Here is a 19494-nt window from a genome sequence, read left to right as displayed (position 1 = left end):
TGTACATACAGGATAAGCTGTAATGTAGTTTTTATAATTAGAATACTAATATATAGTTTTTAGTTTGACTCTTTACATATTACAGCAGAAAATCATTATCATTTCCCATTCATGCCCAAGACACAAGGGGCTGATGAAGTAGAGTTCAGATAGCAAAAAATAAATGTGTAAAAATGCTGTGGACTAAAAAAGATAACCGACCCTTAACTTAGACAATAATTTCAGTCATTTTCACAATTATGTGCCCTTAGTTTAATACAATAGAACGCTAATAACCTTTTAAGCAACTGGAATATATAACAACATCAAGCTAACAGCAGGTGCACACATTTTTTAGAACATTCTGGTATCAATAGGCCTATTTTAAATAAAGAATGCCATAGTTCTCTTGTGTTTTATGCTTCAGTGATTTTTTAAATTTTATACTCCTGGCTACTGACATTGTGTGCCTTTCAAGAACACACATAGTCTCAAAGTATCTACACACCATAAAAAGGGATTATTTTACGTATGTCTGTTGAGTGTACAGCACACATTTTCTGCACTGTAAAACTGCTTAAAAACTAGGTCTGTGATAAGTGGGTATTACAATTTTATGAGAACCTTAAGTGATCAGACCTGAATCCACCAAGTGGTTGTAAAAATACTTTTCTAGAAACAAAGATTAGGCAAAGTATATATTCCATAGTTATTAAAATACATCCATAATAATTAATACTTTTATTATTTTTTTTACTGTTGACAGAGGATAACTAACATAGAATTCTATGTTGTTATTATTGTTTTCTTACTATTGAAAGACACCATCATATATTGTAGAAATTATTATCCTATTGTTGATAGAGGGTAATTAATATAATAGATAAAATTGTGATTTTCATTAAATGTTTATTTTGTTTGGTCTTTAACAGCTCCTTTTATTTAGTGCCAAGCTGCATGCAATTGATGGCCAAATGGCCAGAGGAAGACCAAAAAAAACTACAGGTACAGCCAAAAGGGGACGCCCAAGGAAAATTAAAGTAATTAAAAGTAATGATGATGAAAGCGGAGATGAAGATGATAGTTTAAAAAAGGTAACTAGGGTAATTAAAAACTGAACTTTTTATTACTATATTTAGACTATCTAAAAATGTTACTGTAGTCATGTCATATTTCCATATTGTCATTAAATAAATCTTTTTTGCTTTCTATAAAAAAAGCTGCTTTTAATGTCTCCTTTTAATAAATAAAGGATCTAAATTTTACAAATGTATATGAAAAATTTACTCTAGATTCATTATTTCTATACATACAGTCTTAGTATTTTTTTTTTACTTTTTGCAATGCATACTGTTCATATACATATGTTAATAATCGGAACAATTAACAATTTTTCAAATGTAGCTTTCATACCATGTTCATGTAACAATACAACATATAGTTAAAGTTATTTTACTACTTAAAATGAAAGTTGGAGTTAAACTTCAATTTCTCTGTGTTGTTTTACATGTGAGTAAGGTAATTTTAGCTATAATATGATTGCCTAAATTCATCTCATAAGTTTGAATAGCTGACTGCTTTTATCTAGAAATTAACCTAAGTTTTACTGACATTTTATTAATTTTTTTTTTTTTTCCAGGCTACCAAAACTACCAAGAAAAAGTCAAATATTTATAAGGATGTTAAATTCAAATCCAAAGCTCCCATTTTGGACACCTGGATTTGTACCAAATCTGAAGCATCCCTAGGCAGCTCCCCATTTGACAGCAGGAACATCTTTGATGTGTCTTTGGTCTCACTGGACAGTGTGGACTACAGGCTCTGTTCTCAGTCCCAGCCCGTGCGGGAACCATCATCCGCCAACGCACTGAAACAAGCCAGGGTCATATTAAGGAGAGTTAAAATGATCAGTGATGCTCACAGTAGGAAAGATCAAGTGAATTCTGATGTAGCTTTGAAAAACAAATCAGCCCCAGCCAAAGATGTGAATGAGAATATCAAAGAGCTGAAGAAGAGCCCTGTTAATTGTAAAAAATTACCAGAAGAGACTTTAAAAGAGGAGAAAACTGAATGTGTTTCTCCTTTATCCCAGAAAGAATCTGATTGGGAAAGTGATTTTTGCAATGGTAGAGAATATGGACCAAGGAGACTTTCTCCTTTGAAAATTCCAAAAAGTCGGATAGTCTTGCCACAGTATGACGACAGTGATGATGATAAAACTCCTGAATATCCTTTACCCGAGGACTCTTTATTTTTGAGTAGAAATTGGGTCTCTAACTCATTAGCCAACAGAAATCTCTTCTCTGACATCTCTTCTTTCACATCACAAAATAAAATCCCTGCAGATGAAATCAAGGGAGAAAACCTAAGGGAGGTGAGTCCCGTAGATGTGAAAGAAGACAAGCCAAAAGTACAAAGGATACAGTTGATCCCAAAGGTTTACTCTAGGTCAGATAAAAATATAAAGTGTGAAACTGTACAGAAAAATGGCATGGACGCTGAATGCCGGCAAGATGAGGCCATTCCTCAGTTATCCCCAGTGCCTAAAGATGGCAGCCTGCTGAGCCGCTCACACTGCCCCTCCCAGCCACCAACGTTGGTTTGTATTGACCATGAGAGCATTCCAGAACTTACCAATGGAAGTTATCATGACTGTTTGGTTACTGACAGTGATTTAATCAAAAAGAAATTAAGTTATCTTAAAAGCTGTGATGAAAGTGTTTCTTTAACGGAGAACAATGACTCGATTAAAGTTGATTCAATGGATACAAAACTAACAATGGGTGAGGAATTTAATTCTGGTGGTCAACCATTGGTTGCCCAGGGAACTAGCTCTTCACCTTGCAGAGATAGTATTGAATCAAGTAATTTAACTGCAGACATGGAATCTGCACAGGTTGAGAGACATGTGACAGCAGTAACACTGAGCCAAGAGATGGCTCCCTGCTCTGGTTCTTGTCTTGACTCTACAGGACCATCTGCTGTTGTTCCTCCAGCTGCAAATTCACCTTTTACTGCTGAGTTAGATCCTACAAATGTGTCCTGTAATCTAGCTGAAGAAAGTCAGCTAAACAGTCTCAGGTTCTCAAATACTTGTCAGGAGGACGACGCAAGAAATATTTCTCTTTCTGAGACTTACATAGCTGAACAAAACTTGATTAACATAATATCAGGAGATTCTGTGGAACACGAAAAATATATTTCTTGTGTTGAAAATGTCGTATGGGAGGGAATTGAAACGAATGTGGAATCAGTACAAAATGAAATGCTATCCCAAGAAAGCCCAATAAATTTTAGTTCTGATAATTTGACATCTTCAAATGTTGAAAGCTATGAGGGGAGAACACATGCTGCACATTGTAGTGACAGGTGCAGTGCAAACATGGTGTGTGACAATGATGTGTTCAACAGAGATGGTAGTTCAGGGTTGAGTCACCTCAGTGTTAACATCACAACTGGTGATACAGGAGCTGATACACGGGGTGATACAGGAGCTGATACATGGGGTGATAGAAGGAGTGAAAGTACAGTTGAGCAGTGCTCAGATTCCATCCTCCCAGAGGCTGCCGACTACAGTCTCGCTGCTCTAGCAGCTAGTGGTGAGAGGAGAAAAAGTCTTGGCTTTGATGCAGATAAGTGCCTGACTAGTTCTTCACACAGTGTTGTACATGTGAACACAGCTTTAGGTGCCATCCCACCATTGACCCGTATAGCAAATAATGAACCCCAGCCTATGAACTTAACCCGGGGTTCTAGCTGTGAGCAACAGAAAAAAGAACAAAAAACTGCACCAACAACACAGAACATGTCCACAGAAAAACTAAACTCTTCTCATGTTTTACCTATGCAGGTTCATAATGTTGGCCCTAAGGAAGTGGTTATGGCTAAAGAAAAACCTTATCCATCAAAATCTCCCAGTTTAGAGGACTATAGAAGTGGTATTAGTTCTAAGTTAAATGGTAAAATAAAACCAGTTAACCCTCTAATAACTAGTGAGCCTGTTTTAACTGCTAGCAAAGTCCCAGAAAACAGTTCGAGAAATGAACAGCATACAGCCGTACCTCGTCATGAAGGAACACATGATAAAACACGTAACAAAATGCAGGTGAGCAGTGCTTGTTCCTTCATTGAGAAACCATTACCAGAGAACAGCACTAGATGGATTCCTAATGACCCTTTGTTTGAGCCAAATCCCAACTTCAGCATGTATTCATCTAGCTCTGAAGAAGTCTTGAGGACTGGTATGGTAGCGAACAACTACTATGGCACTGGTCCGTATTCTGTAGCAGAAGTTCAGAAGAAAAGATCCAGCATGGAAGGACATGAACTTGAAAGCCAGAAGAAGAAGGTGAAAGCCAATGAATATATCAGCAGACAGCACACCCATTCCGATGTAGTTTCTTCTGCTGGGAGAGGTTTCTTGCCTGAAGAAACCTACACCAATTCCTGGGATAAAACACATCAGAACTATCCGCTGCCCCAGCCTGTCTCAACCAATCGGGATATGCTACAAGTTAACCACAGCAAACCTTACCATGGGAACTATCCCGCCGTATCCCTGCAACATCCATTCTTCAATACTAGTGTGCGACTAACCTCCGCTAACTACGTTAACCCAAGCATAAACCCAGCCTACGCTGGCAGTCTTAGCTCCAGCACGTCAGGTCATTCACCCTGTGTGCAGAACATGCCAATCTACTCCACTGTTAATGGAACAAACTCACATAAGGCAAACAGTCAACATCTGGTACACACTGGCTTTAATATGCCAGCTATGAAAAGTCATGGCACAGGCCACCAGCACAGAGATACCACATCTAGTGTCAGCTCTCTGCATCCCAGAACATCTGCAGGCAGTTTTGTCAGAGGTGTCCAGAGTGATTCCAGCAGTTTATTAGTGCAAGATCCCAGTAACTCGCAGTACATATATGAGCCTACAAATCCAGTGGAGTTGACTGCTTACGCAAACAGTGGTAGACAGCCATTGTGGCATCAACATGTGACTAACACCCCCATTTCTGGACCCCCAGCCCTTATCAGGAGCAACTTTCATGACTTTGTCAGTCAAAGCCTTCCTCAACCTTCAAGTCATCAGCCCACCTCATTTTATCAATCATCCTCAATGCCTGGTTCTAAACATTCTAATTACAAACATTCCAGGGGTAAATATGTATCATCTAACGAGGATAATTACTTGATAACACAAGCAGTTTCGAGAAATGTCGCCACCATTCTAGCACAAAGCAACCATAAAGAGAAATATCCTCATGAGAAAGTTATACATGAGCAGCACAACACCACTAGGCAGCACCATGTTGATCAAGGCTCAAAGACATCCCAGCACAGGAATAAAAGCACCCTAGATCCTCTCATCAATCAGCTTGTGGCCAACTCCACCTCTGTGAAAGTGCACCAGAAGCCCCACCCTAGCCAGGCAGCTCTGACCAATGCTGATCTAGAGAGAGAGAACCTGCTCAGACATTTTTATGCTGCCCAGCTTGGGAAACAAAAGTTAAGGGCAGAGCACTCCGTAGAGAAAGAGTTGAAGTACCCAAGTTGGGTCAGAGTTCCAGAAACAGTGGAAAGTAAACAGCAGCCTAAAACAAATAGCTCTGTGGCTGACCCCAGCAACACTGTTGGCCAGAGGAGCCCCGGCTCACAGAACATTACTGTCACTGACCCCAGCATCACAGCTGTCCAGAAAACATCTAGCTCGCACCTCCCTGTGACTGACCCAAGCGGCACAGTTTTACAGAAGAACTCACACAGCTCGCCTGCTGTGAAAACAAGCTGTTCTAGAGGCTGGCAAAAATCATCAGAACAACTGGCTAGACTTCTACTCACACCAAACAATACCAGACCAGCAGATAGTAGAGCTGAAGGAATAGAACAAGTGCCTACACAAGACAGCCACACTGAAGTCAGCCAGCAGGGTCTTGTGTCTGGGCACAGTGTCAGGGACAGAAGAGGAAGTTCCTCCAACACTATTGAAGAAAATACGGAACCAATCAGGGAACCTTTGGATCTGTCAAATTCACACAGTAAAAGCACCCACAATCACACAAATGAAACCAGAGGGCTAACTTCCAGTTCCCCATTGGCAGCAGGACTATCGAAAGATGGTCAACAATCTTCAAACACACCTTCAACTATTGAACGCCACCAACACCACCACAAACCCCTCCGGTCGCTCCAGTTTCCTGTCCCCCCACAGCGCAGAAAGTCAGTGAATTCAGAGCCTGCAACACCCAAGTCAGCTGAGTTGGAAGTTTCCATGGCTGACCCAGCTTTCAACAAATCCCCTGCACAAAGTTTAGCTCACAGCAACCCCCAGGCAGAGAGGTCTTCCATTGACAGTGCAAGCACACAGAGATTTTACAACTATTCAACCCAGATCCATAGCACAGAGCACGTGACTCCATTCTCATCTAGCATCAGCCCTGTAACCACATCATCAATGTTAGGGAGCACACTTTATACAGAAACAAGAAACACAGGTGTAAAGACAGCATCTCAGGTGAACAACACCCCATCCCCCTATTTAGTTTCACCTGTTTCGTCAGCCCATACCACCCTGCCTCACCCCACCAGAGCTTCATCGGCCGGCACATGTTCTGAAGCCCTAAGACCTGTGAGGACAAGTTCCTTCTTGTCCAACGGGGCGTTGTCACCTAGAAGGATGACCTCTGTTGAACCAATAGATCTAACGCCTCCTCCAAGAGCCGCTGGCCTGCCGGTCAAAGACTTTTTCACCAGCCCGGCCAAAGAAAACACGTATTCCTCGCTGTTGATGGCGCAGATAGCTTCCAAAAGCAAGAGACCAAGGGAGGATAACACTGTCACTGATGAGCTGTTTGGCTTTATCAGACAAAGGAATGAATTAGACATGGTGTTTCAGATCACCAACAACCTGCAGAGAAATGCAGTCATAGACCTAACTGATGCGGACGATGTGGTGAGTGTCAGTTCCATGGACAGTTACGATGAGGACAGAAGGAACAAGCTGCCGGACCTGACCCTGCGGGACAAGACACCCACACTGGAGACTGAACGCTGCAGCAACCTACTCAGCGGGTACAGTGACATCAGCAATGATAACCCTGAGGACTTTGAAAATTTCCGCCATGAAACTGCCAGCGCTGGGTATGCCATGTACCCACCAGGCGGCGAGTACATCTACCCTGAAGAAATTCCTGCGGTCCAGATGTATAGTCAAGAAAACCCTGCTCTCCTGTCTTGTTCAACCATGCTTAACAGCCAGGCGCCAGAACACAGTCTGGGGAACCTTCGTGTCGATAAGGCCAGAAAAGAGAACCTGGCAGAGAAGTTAAAAGCTGCTGTTTCGTTTCGTCGCTCACGCTCAGAGGATGCTGAAGCTGTTCCACCAGAAGCAGACGGGGGTGTCCCTCATCACAGCTCTGAGGCTGGCCATCAGGAACTATTAGGGGAGAGACCTGAACAAAGTGTGCAGCAGGCTGCTGCAACCCTCTTGATGCTGTCCTCCAACCCACTGTACACCAACTTCATGATAAGCCCTGAAGCTTCTGAAGCATATCAAGAAAAAGTCTACCAGGTTCACCCAACATTGGAGAAAGGGAAAGCTGACGAAAGTGAATCAGTCGACTTGCCTCACAAAACAGGGACCAGAACTGGAAGAAGGGTTGGCAGACCTCCTAAAGATCAGCCTAGGCTAGAAAGTGAAGACAGCTCTAGGGTAGCGCAAGCTTCTCAAATTGGGCATTATTCAGCAGAGCCATCAGCTAATGTTTCTTATCAGACATCACATTCCACTAGGGAGGCACCCCCACGGAGCAATGTAGGTATGAATAAGTTTTATAGACAAGGTGATTTCCCTTATAGGAACACCATGGCGGAACATTACCAAGCTGGAACCTCTGTGGAGACTGATAGCATGTACCACAATTTGAACTCTAATGCAAACCATTATGTGCCACCTGGGTGGAATCAGAGGAGTGGCAACATGCCTGCGCCACCTGAACCAGGTGTGAGCAACACTGCACACATGCAGGGCACCAACCCTGTTTATCTACCCAGTTATACAGCTACACACATGACTCCAAGCCATGCAGGTTTAGTTGATGGAGGGCACCCAAGTAACAGCACCTTCTCCCAGCCGGAGCTCACCCCTGATTCCACTACTAAAGTTAAGAAGAGGAGGACAGCAAAGTCAAGGAAAAATGTGCTGCTGGATGAAACTAACGAGCCCCAGATGGTTTCTAGTAGCCAAACAGTTACCATGAAAAAGACAAGGGTACCCAGAAGGAAACAGAAAGTTCCAGAAAATCCGCCAGATTCTGGCCCAGCTGATAACCAGTTGAACGGCGACACCTTGACCAACTCTAGCATGAATGGGAGAGTTGCAGGTGAGCTGGTCAGTGGAGCCTCTGAGGAGACTTCAGCCTCTCCTGTAAGCAGAGGACGTAAGAGAAAGACCAACTTGACAGTAAATGCTGAAGAGTTCCAGGCCAACCAAGTCACGGATGATACCAAACACAGGCTCCAGAAGCGGGTCACCAAAAAAATCCTGCCCAAGCAGGCCCCTGACCTCAGTGGGAGGCAACCTGTGCTGGGCCCACCACACCTCAACAGGTCCAACAGCATTATTGAGATAACGCATGAAGTGGAGTCACTTTCTTCCCAACCTGTCATCACAACAGCTCACAAAGAAAATGGTTTAGTTGTTATCTCTTTACAGACTGCTGAAGACGATGCTCCTGATCTGACTCTGGATAACTCTGCTGAACCTGTCAACAGCTTATCCCCCCTTAACTTGAATAATTATCACCAGCCTTCATCCAATGCTGGGGACAGCATACTGGACCTCAGCAAAGCTACACCCAACCATAAATCTCACTATGAAGAACAAAGCCTCTGGGCCTCCAAAATAAACAATCTTTTGAAGTCACCTGACCTAGGGAAAATTAACACACAAAAACAAAAGGAGACTAAAAATACACCAGAGCAAAGACATGCAATCTTGAAGGGAGAAAGAACAGGTTCAGTTGAAAGCAGTCCTCTTGAAGTGTCAGTTAACTATTCTGTAGATAATCAAAGCAAGACCTACCCAGGTAGAAAAAGGAGGGGTAGGAAGAAGAAAGAGCTCACTAACCAGCCATCGCAAGTTAGGGACAATGAAGATAAGGAGAAGGAAGTGATTGCCTGGCTAGCTATGAAAGGGGATAAGTAGGGTTGTTGTGTGAGGAGCAAGAAAATTCTAGAAACCTTAGTTGTGTGATATTAAAAACTATATCCCACTTCATATCTAAGTTTATTTCCATAGTGTCAATTCTGTTGCTAAGCCAAGAAAATGATCGTCCAACTTCATGGAAAGGTTCATTTTATCATGGTGGTTTTATGGTGTATTGGACTTTTTAATCATTTTATTTTAAAAAGCAGCTATTTATATTACCATTAATCACAGGGCATTATTAAAGCTGTACATAGTGTAAATATTTTGGTCTATGCAAGAATTCACTAGTTCATGTAAGCCTTCTTTGTGTAAAAAAAAAAACAATTTCAATTTCGTGTGAAAATAAGATGTGTATGACTTTACCTAATGAATGGAAGATAAGCCTATCAGTTTGGTCAGTTTATTGAATACAATAATGTATCAACAGTTTAACATTTTATATTTGATTTATAACATTGCAAGTTAATGCTGCTAATTTTGTTTATAATTTTCTGATCATCTTTATAAAGTATACACTTGGATACATGTTTAAATATTTTTTTAAAAATATAGCAGCTGATCTGTCATGTTCAATGTGTTTTATAAAATATGTATACATTTCGTCTATGTTATAGCTTAAAGATGGAGATTAGCCTATCTTTTATCACATTCCTAAGCCATGGGAAGTTTACATCATTTGTACTTTGAAACAATGATTTCCAAAAGTTAATTCCACTATTGCTAACGATAGAAGTGTTGTATGTGCCAATTTAAGCAGTCTTGTTTGTTGTGAGAAACAATAATTGCTGATTTGTTTGATGACTGCTGTTCCTACCCCCATGACTTTCTTCATACAAGCCTTCCTAGTTTTTATTTATTTTCAGGCATACCAGCTGAACCATTGGATTTTTATACCTGCTTATTATAATTTATAAATAAAATATTGCTAGAGTTTACTAGCAAAATAGTTTCTCATTTCTAACATTTAATTGTGAGCATAATTCTGTCATTTCCATCTGCTTTATTAATCTGTTATATGTTGTTTTATTAACAAATTAAATGGGCATTGTATGTGTTTTAAATCTGACATTTATTAAATGTCACCTTTTTTATTAATAAATATTTTTGTACAAATACATAGGCATTACTTTTTTTGTTAATAGTAAGCCTAAACACTAAAATGTGTCAATACTCTCATCATAGCTGTCTCATATCAAGTATTAACATTAGAAAAATAAGTTGTCATTAAAATCTTTATAGATTTAAGTCTAAAAACTGAGTAGATGATTCTTTTACAGTGACAAGAAAAAAAACTGATAAAGAAAGTTTATTTAGTTGTTTTCATTCTTTGTTTGATTTTTTTTTTTCATTTACTTGCTTTAATTCCTCTAGGACTTAACTCTTTAAGCTTTTGTTTGAAGTGTATGGTTCCCAACATTGTTTTTTTTCTTAATATACTTTAAAACATTTAAACAAGGATATTCCAGGGGTATATCAGGAAATAAATTCAGGGTTCTAGTGAGTTGTTACTTTTTTTTCTCAATCTTAACATAAACAGGCATATTGCCTAATGGAATAGAAAAAAAAAACTTGAGATTAGTTGAATTTTAAAATCTAAAACAAATCACTTTGTTTTTATAGATCATTCAACTGCATTGGTCTTCTCTGAAGATTGTATGCACTCCGCTAGCTTAAAGCTCCAATGGAAAATACTAAAAATGACTGTTACACACTCTGGTAAAATGAGTTATTTCTCCCTAAAATTGACAGATTACCAAATCTTTGTCAAGTTGTTTTAGCCATTGCAACAGCGTATTCATAAACTTCCCCATGAAAGGGTTATACTGCTTTAATCTTTTTATACTTACTCAGGCTATTGATTTCTTTATTCAAAGTTGATTTGCCTTAATAAACCTTTGTAAAATACTTCTAAGGTATTGTTTTCCTACAGAATTGCCTAACAGGTCATTTTGTATATTTTTAATTCAATTAAACATCTTTAGACAAATCACATATAGTTTTTTGAATTGCTTGAAGCAACAGATAGAACACAGTATGTTTGACTCTGTATAGGAATAAAATAATCTTACCTTCCACATCAGCTCAGCTAAGGATAGTTCTAATATGGGACTTTAAAATGCCATAGAAAAAAAAAATTGATGCGTAAAGTCAAATTAAGGCCTACTGAGAGGAGTGGGGCGGCAGGGGAAATTACATCGTATTAAGTTGTTTAGTAAAACAAAAATTACACAAGGATTTGATCCAGTGAGGGTAATAATAATAGTAAGCCTTCCTCCCACACACCGCAAATAACACGTGATGATTGAAGATGTACCGTTTAATAAAGAATCAAATGCGGTTTTTTTTTCAGCCATCTCGAGGGGGGGGGGGGGGGGCACAAAACAGACATTGACGACTTTGCTTCCCTTTCGCAGTGTAAAACGAAAAAAAAAAACCCTGATTTAACGCTATTTTCGAATTAGGGGAGATAAATCGTATTTAACAATAAAGAATTAGCTAACCACCGGATAGCTTCCCCTTGCCATAAACTAAAGCAGTTTTTGGAATCTGAGTTTCAAAATAGCTATGCCTAAATGTTTAATTTTATTATGACCCAGCTGCCCTTTCTATCTGTTTGTAAATGTGTTGTCTTAATTGGTTAGTTATTGGGGAGGACTCATCTTTATTTTAACTGGAACAATAATACAGGGAGGAGGGTTTTTTTAATGAGTATGTCATCACTCAGATCAAATAAATCGCGGGGGTTAGGATCGTGTAATCTAATTGTTTCTTGACTTTTTTCTTTTATTCTAGCAGAAAAAAAAATGCAAGTGATAAATAACTTGTATTATCACCATTGTGTCTTCACAAGAGCCGGGGAAAGTTTACACGTGATTTTGTAGGCAGAGACGAAATATGACTAGGAATAAAAAAAAATGTTGATATAGCCAATCTAGGTTATTAAGATTATCTGCTAAGTAATAATAAAATAAAATGCATGTTTAAAGTTATGTTAAATTATGTCCAAGCTGTTTGGTATTTATTTGTATGGATGACAAGCTGTTATTTTTAAAAATCAAAATAAACTGTAAAATAAAAGTCTCTAAATGTATAGTGTCTTTTGTTTGATTTGAGTAATTTGATTTTTTTTTTTCAAATTATAAATTAACGGCTAATAGTTAATCGCTTATAGTAAGCTTAATTTCCTGTTCGAAACAACATGTACAATATGGATTCGCATGTAGATCTATATATTGAACTTGAAAGGCGTCAGCTTCCTAACTACATCGTTTGCCATGCGAAGTTGAGCAATTCTAGTTTCGCACCTGCAAAACTAAGATGGAGATGGAAAATTCAAGAAATAGCTGCATGTTTCTGACTGGTGTCTAAAAGGTAACTGATTTTCAGGAAATATTTATTATTATGTTTTTGTGTGAAAATCATATTTTAATGGTTTTGTTCTTTATATGGACTGTCGCACTGTTCATTTTCGGCACCAGTAAAATATCTGGATTATTATACATTGGCCTATATTTTGAATTTGAAAGGAATCAAATTTTATTTTTCCTATAATTATTATATTATAATTAACTTCATTAAGGGGTCATCCATAAATGACGTCACGCTTTTTTGACGATTTTTACCCCCCCCCCCCTCCCGTCCGTCACACGTCGTCACAAAAAGCCAGACCCCCCCCCCCCCTAAAATGACGTCACACCTCAACCTACAACCCCCCTCAAAATTGCAGTTGATTTTTTTTTAAACATCGATTTTTTTCCAAAATCTTGTCTAAACTATTACATTTTATTAAAACAGTTATCTAAAACGCGAAATAACGTCTAAAATTCGTTTTCTAACATTGCTTTTTTATAATGCAAAAATGTGACGTCGACATCTGAACCCCCCCCCCCCTCCAACTCATCACACATCGTCACAAAATTACGGACCCCACCCCTCCCCCCTACGAGTGTGACGTCATTTATGGATGACCCCTAAGAAGGGTTCAGACAATTCGATAATGAATCTGGTGGGGTTCTGTACCTCCAATGGAAGGTCTACCTGGCAGGTCACAGAGTGATAGAGATTTGATAGCTGATAGATCTATCCTAGCACTAGCACACATAGACCAGACACAATAAAATACTTAAATTAAAATGTTAAATAAGATCTAGATCTAGATGTCTAAATGATTTGATAGTAGGAAAACATTTGTTTTTAAATATTAAAAATATAGCCTACAGTAGACTACTAACTACAGTATGGCCTAAAGAATTAAATATACTAACTAAAGGGAAATAACTTCAAAATAATTATCGCGAGCGCAATCTACTGAATCTAGCTAGATCTAGATCTAAATCTCTAGATCTAGATCAACATTACTAAATCTAAATTCAAGATCTATTATTATATTATAGATAGCTGAATAATAAACCGAAATCAACGGCTAAATATATTAATCCAGGCCAGAAATTAACTTAAACAGCAGTGTTTGCGAGCAGGATTTGCTACAGCCATCCGTAAGTTAGAGTGGTTTCCCTTGAATCTCTAACTATAATTTTATCCAAAACAAAAACTTAAGATGTCTGCTAAAGTAAATGAGCTTGGTTGCATCTGATGAAAACATCACTAGTCTAGTCTTTATTTTTTTACTGTAAAGTTTTAATACAATTGTTTAAAAACAGGTAGATCTAGATCTAATCTACAAGCTAGATTTCTACATTCATTAGGGCCTAATTTAAAAATTTTGTAACTTTCAAAACATAAATCCTCCTAAAAATGTGAAATAATATTATAAATTATAATAAATATAATTAGAATTAGATCTGAGTTTCATCTAGATCTAGTATTAATTACAGAAATTTAATGAGTCATACCTTTTTTCACATTTAAGGCAATTTAAGCCCACTTAGTAACTTACTTAATTAAATTTACTAGATCTAATACTAATAACTAATAGATCTAGTACAGAGGCGTAGTGAGGGGGGTGGGGTGGGGACATATGTCTCTGGGCGCCGACCTTAGGGGGTGCCAAAATACGTTGGAAAAATAAATTGAAAGTTTGAAGGGGTGCAAATAAAAAATTTGAAGGGGGGTGAGTGCAAATCAAAAGTTTGTCCCCGGGCGCTGGGAAGGGTCGCTAAGCCTCTGATCTAGTAGTATACCAGTCTCTGTCGATTTTACGTACCTAAAACTAAAATGAAAGATTACCCAATTATTATTATATATTACAATTAATCGTTATCGTAATTTATTTATTTTAGAGTTAGAGACTAGCTAGTAGATAGAGTTGAGACTTTGTTTAAACTTTAAGTCTTAAGTACACTAAAATAAATAATAATAGAATAGCAAATAACAGCAACATGTCATAGAGTATTTTAAGACATGACCTTGTATTCTAAAACTGAGTTTTTTAAATGTAAACTAAACCTACGGCACTTAGTACTTTTAGGATATTTCTTGTCTTAGTTTTTGGCACTGATTTCTTCACAATATCTCTCAGAAACTACAGGTCATGCTGTATTATATATATAGTATATAGTATATAGCCTTAAGTGTACGTTAATCATCCTTCAATTTCATTTATATGATTATACTAATTATAGTATAGTGAGGTAGAACACCCCTCCACAACCACCCAGGTATTAGGAGCATCATGGGGCATTCTCGGGAGCCACCGGTTACATTACCGCAGGGGCACAGGGTTCAACCCCTGGATTGATTTAGTCATCGAATGTAGTGGCCCACGGTGCCATAATTGTAGGACGCTTGTTAAAACACAGGGGAGTCATGGGTGCACCCTGGGCCTGCAAGTGTTCTTGGTGCAGTTCGACGGTAATTTATTTTTTTCCCCACAGTAAGAGCAACCATTCCAAGAGTATTCTCATAACTTCCCTAAGTTTCATGGCAATTGGAGGAAAGCTGTAATAAAGGCAAACAGACACACCCACAGACAGACATGCTTTGATTTTTATATATACAGACTTGCTCACAAGAAAGGCTGATGCAACATATTAAGAAGATCTCATCAAAGAATTACCAATATTGTATTTTTAGATGTGAAACCCCATCATCTAAAACTGAGTTATTTAAATGTAAATAGCAGGGGCTGTACTTCTTGGATCATTATCATAACTGTAGAGGGATGGGATGACCCTAATTTCAGTATATTTTTAGTACATTATATATATATATTATATAGATATAGATATATAGTCATCGGTTGAGAGGATTACGCCTTGGTGTATCACACCAGGTGTCATGAGACACTGCTGGGCCTTGTAACTACTTAGCTACTAGATTCTAGATCTATACCCTCCCTTATATAATATAGTCTAGCTAGTTTTAAGTTTGGTACTAAAATTTAGATCTAGATTCTAGAACAGCTAGCTTTCTAACTAATACAATGTTTAACTACAAAAAGATTTTGTGTCATAATTTTCAGGTACCCTACACACAAGGCTCAAAAATTCTCTTCCTATCAATTTTCAATTTTGTTAAAAACATGCCAAGAATAACACGGTCTTCCAAGAATTTTGAGCAGTTAATTCCAATTGATAAAACTGTATGCCCTGTTCAGGCTTCTAATTTTAGTTCTGTGAAATGTTCAAAAAGAAAGCCATCTCTTTCAAAAAGTAAAGCCATAGCTTGTGATCATTCGCTGACCCATGTAGAAAACACAGACAAGTTTGCACATTGCAGTACCTCTTCCTTATCACCGGGGAATGAAACTATTCAACTTGATAATACAGCAGGAACTTGCAACTCGAATATAAATACTGATAGATCTAATAATGTTACACAACTTGAAATTAAACGACGAAAATTAATAAACCATATAAAAATAGAACCAGAATTATTAAACGTCAGTGAAAGTTCTTCCAAACTTAAGCAGAGCACTGGAGTTATAACTAATAATAAAGACATTTCATATTGTGATGTTAAACTGGAAAGAAATATTCTTGAAGGCAGTGAACAAAAATATGAGCTGGAAATTGAAAAAAAGGAAATTCTTGACTCAAGCCTGGAGGGAAAGACTTGGCAGCCATCATTATGGCAAAAACAGTATTCAAATATAGTTGAGATGAGGAAGCTAAGAGATGCCCCTGTTGATGTCATGGGTTGTGATGTTATCAGTGATAAAAATGCTGACCCGAAGGTGGGTTGTCATCACATATTTATGATATTAACGTAAATGATGTCATACTACTATGGTGCAGGGGTCTCCAAACTTTTCCGTCCGAGGGCCGCATTAACTAATAAAATTCAGTTTGGGGGCCAGTTTCTTCCACGCATGTCTTTGATTTTTCTGGGCAAAGCTCCTCAGCCATCACCAACAAACGTTTTTTCCGTGGACAAAAAGATCTCCGTGGGCCGGATGAGAGGACCTTGCGGGCCGCATATGGCCTGCGGGCCGTAGTTTGGAGACCCCTGCTATAGTGAATAGAGGATGGGCAGGAGTTGGACTTAGCAATGAAGTTTAATTAGGAGGAGAGGGAGAGAGTTCAGAAAGTGTGACATCACACTTTTTTATTTTGACATGCAATTTTTAATACTGAATTTAAAAATAAAAAATTCCACATATTTTAGAGATATTTAAGTAAATTAAAGTACTCAATATACTTGATCTTGCCACAGCTCGGTTAATGTGACAGAGGGGCATCCTGTTTCTGGAAAGAAAAATTGAATTGGAAGAAGACTGAAGTGTGACATAATTTAGGGGTGGGTCTCACTTTTTGTGACAATGTGTGATGATGGGCAGGAAGGTAAAAATCATCCAAAAAAGCATGACATCATTTACTTAAAAAGTTTAAGTAACCTATTGTCTGTATTGACTAACTTGAACATGAATCTGAACTGATATGTATGCTAACATTTTTTAGCTATTCAGTTAATGTAAAAGTATTCTAAATAAATAGTTTATGAATTTACATTGCCATTTTTATAAATATACTAGATCTATATATAGATTTTATGGCGTTGGGGCAGAATACATTTATAAGAGTTGTATAAATCTTTTGGTGATTACATGCATATCAATCTAATTAGCAACCTGTACATTGAGGTACATTTTATGTTAAATATGTCTTTAAAATTAACTATATCCAGACTTATCGCTATCAAGTACTGCTGTCTCTAATGTTATCAAGCCAAACCAAAGACCAGGTTACATCAGCAGCAATGAGTCGCCTCAGAGAACATGGCTGTAACCTGAATAATATCTTGAGTACATCAGATGAGTTACTTGGAAAACTAATATACCCTGTTGGTTTTTGGAAGGTAAAACATGTTTATTTTACTATAAGCAAATACGCCTACAAAATAATATAATGTTTTGGAACCAAACCAATAATTTTTAATGGGTTTTTTTTTTCAAAAATATGTTGAACAAAAACACATTCATTAGGTCTAAAGTTATTTATATTTATATATAGCTGTTAAGATTATTTAGCAAATTATATACTCATACAAAAACTTTGATAGTTAAAAACGAAAATGTGTAACTCGTGGTATAATTTTTGTGTCTTTTTTTGACTAAGCTAGCAGTCAGGATGCTTCATTTTGTTTTATAGAAAAAAGTCAATTATATTAAACAAACTTCAGAAATACTTGCTTCTAAGTATGGAGGTGACATACCCGATACAGTCAAGGACCTATGTAGCTTACCTGGAGTTGGGCCAAAGGTAGTGACTTAATTGTTATATTTACTTAATTTAAGCACACACGAATTGTTATGAAGGTTTTTGGTGGATTTATTCGTCAACTTTTAAAAAATATTACTCCTATCGAAAACTTACTTCATTTTGTTTTTAAATTGAAGGCAACTGCCCATCTAATTAACCGGATGCATTTTTTCTTCTTAGATGGCACACCTTGTCATGAAAACAGGCTGGAACACAGTAACTGGAATAGGTGTCGACACACATGTTCACCGTATTTCTAACAGGCTAGAATGGGTAAAAAAGCCAACTAAGGATCCTGAGGACACAAGGAAAGCACTAGAAGACTGGCTTCCAAAGTAATATATTTGTTTCTTTTTTTCTACAGTATCAAAATGCATTAGCCTATACCAGAAACTAAAAACAATGGCTTGCTTTTCCACAAGGGGGTTGCCCATAGATGATATTATTTAAGTAAATCCTTTACTTTAGAGATAGCAATATGCTAATAGGGCTGGTGAGTAGGTCACCAACCAGTTCTACGGCTAAATAAAACCTACATGAGCCATAGAACTGGTTGGTGACCTACTTAATAGCCCTATTGGAGCAAGGTGTTAATACATTCTACAGCCTATGACAATTGGGATAAACCTCTTCTAAAATTGTGTCACGTTTATGGAAAATCCCTCAGTCTGTAAGCAATAAAAATGCTAGTTTGGCTGTATTTTATAGGTTTTCACATTTTTCATATTTTGCCACATGTAGGCTTAGTTGTTCCTACTGAAATAGTAGTTCAAGTAATATTAAGTATTAAAAGTAGTTAATTGACTGACAACATAAATAAAAACTAATTTTAAGCCTTTACTTTAAAAATGTTACAAAAAATATTTTTTGTTTCTTTTCTGTACTAGAATCTATTATTTATTCTTTGTTTCTATAGGGACTATTGGGTGGAGATAAATCATCTGTTAGTTGGTTTTGGACAACAAGTGTGTCTTCCTGTCAAGCCAAAGTGTAGCAGTTGCTTGAATAGACTGATCTGCCCTGTTGGTAAAACATCTGTCAAGTTGAACAGAGAAACAGATTTTTAAATCAGATTGTTATATAAAGTGTTCAAATCAAATTCTATTAAAAACCAGTCCATGCAATTATACTTTTACTTTCTTATTTAATTATCATATTTTGGTGAATTAAGAATCCCAGTTAATTACAGAATCTTGCAAACCATCAAAGTAGTCTGGCCCATACATTATGATTGAAGAATCTTCCACCTCTAAGTTACATAGGCTTACATAAGCTAAGAAAGTATGTTGTACTTATTGCTCTCTCCCTTTTTCATCACATATGATGCTCAGTTCAGAAAGAAAAGTAAAGTTCCCTTTGAAACCTGATGGTCTATGCCACAAGTGAAGTAGAGTTCAACTGTTTCTGTGAAGAAGAAATAGTGTGGTCAGCACTGTGCCTAGCCGCCTTTACTTTCCCTAATATGAGCTGGGTGGACCCAGAGTTTCTTCCAGGCATCTCTTCGGAGGGGCTGTGCCCCCTCGAAACATTTTTACCGCCTCCGAACGAAATGAAATTTATATAATTTATATAAAAAAAATATACTTTTAACAGTGTCCGCCCCCCCCCCCCCCCCCGAAAATTTCAAGTGCCCCCCCCCCGGAG

At 37.8% G+C, this 19494-nt stretch overlaps 2 protein-coding genes across 11 annotated transcripts in view; both read left to right on the top strand.

Annotated features, from left to right (window-relative positions):
- LOC131929449 (uncharacterized) overlaps positions 1-12271 on the top strand; it is a 62620-nt gene extending 50349 nt beyond the window's left edge. For 5 of the 6 annotated variants that reach the window (XM_059285660.1, XM_059285662.1, XM_059285661.1 and 2 more), the window contains exons 2-3: positions 912-1073; positions 1619-12271. In XM_059285660.1, the coding sequence (XP_059141643.1) occupies positions 954-1073; positions 1619-9187 (7689 nt within the window). In that variant the 5' untranslated portion in view covers positions 912-953 and the 3' untranslated portion in view covers positions 9188-12271. Of the gene's footprint in view, positions 1-543; positions 568-911; positions 1074-1618 lie in introns of those variants that run through there. The other variant, XM_059285663.1, reaches the window with a different exon arrangement.
- Positions 12272-12461: 190 nt separating this feature from the next.
- LOC131929451 (endonuclease III-like protein 1) lies at positions 12462-18974 on the top strand. 5 transcript variants are annotated; one of them, XM_059285669.1, is made up of 7 exons: positions 13248-13366; positions 13585-13686; positions 15612-16325; positions 17276-17446; positions 17740-17850; positions 18031-18185; positions 18767-18974. In XM_059285669.1, exons 3-7 carry the CDS (start codon positions 15672-15674, stop codon positions 18915-18917), a joined length of 1242 nt encoding a protein of 413 aa, XP_059141652.1. In that variant the 5' UTR covers positions 13248-13366; positions 13585-13686; positions 15612-15671; the 3' UTR covers positions 18918-18974. The 5 variants fall into 5 exon arrangements, with proteins under 5 accessions (XP_059141650.1, XP_059141652.1, XP_059141653.1 ...); XM_059285667.1 differs by lacking the exons at positions 13248-13366; positions 13585-13686 and adding an exon at positions 12462-12562; XM_059285670.1 differs by lacking the exon at positions 13585-13686 and having other exon boundaries at positions 13279-13366.
- The last annotated feature ends 520 nt before the right edge of the window (positions 18975-19494 follow it).

Source organism: Physella acuta, unplaced genomic scaffold, assembly GCF_028476545.2.
Source record: "Physella acuta isolate Inbredline_101_S28 unplaced genomic scaffold, ASM2847654v3 ptg001630l, whole genome shotgun sequence".
Lineage (NCBI taxonomy): Eukaryota > Metazoa > Mollusca > Gastropoda > Physidae > Physella > Physella acuta.
The sequence above is the reverse complement of the archived record's forward strand: the minus strand, read 5'-3'. Positions and strand labels throughout refer to the sequence as shown.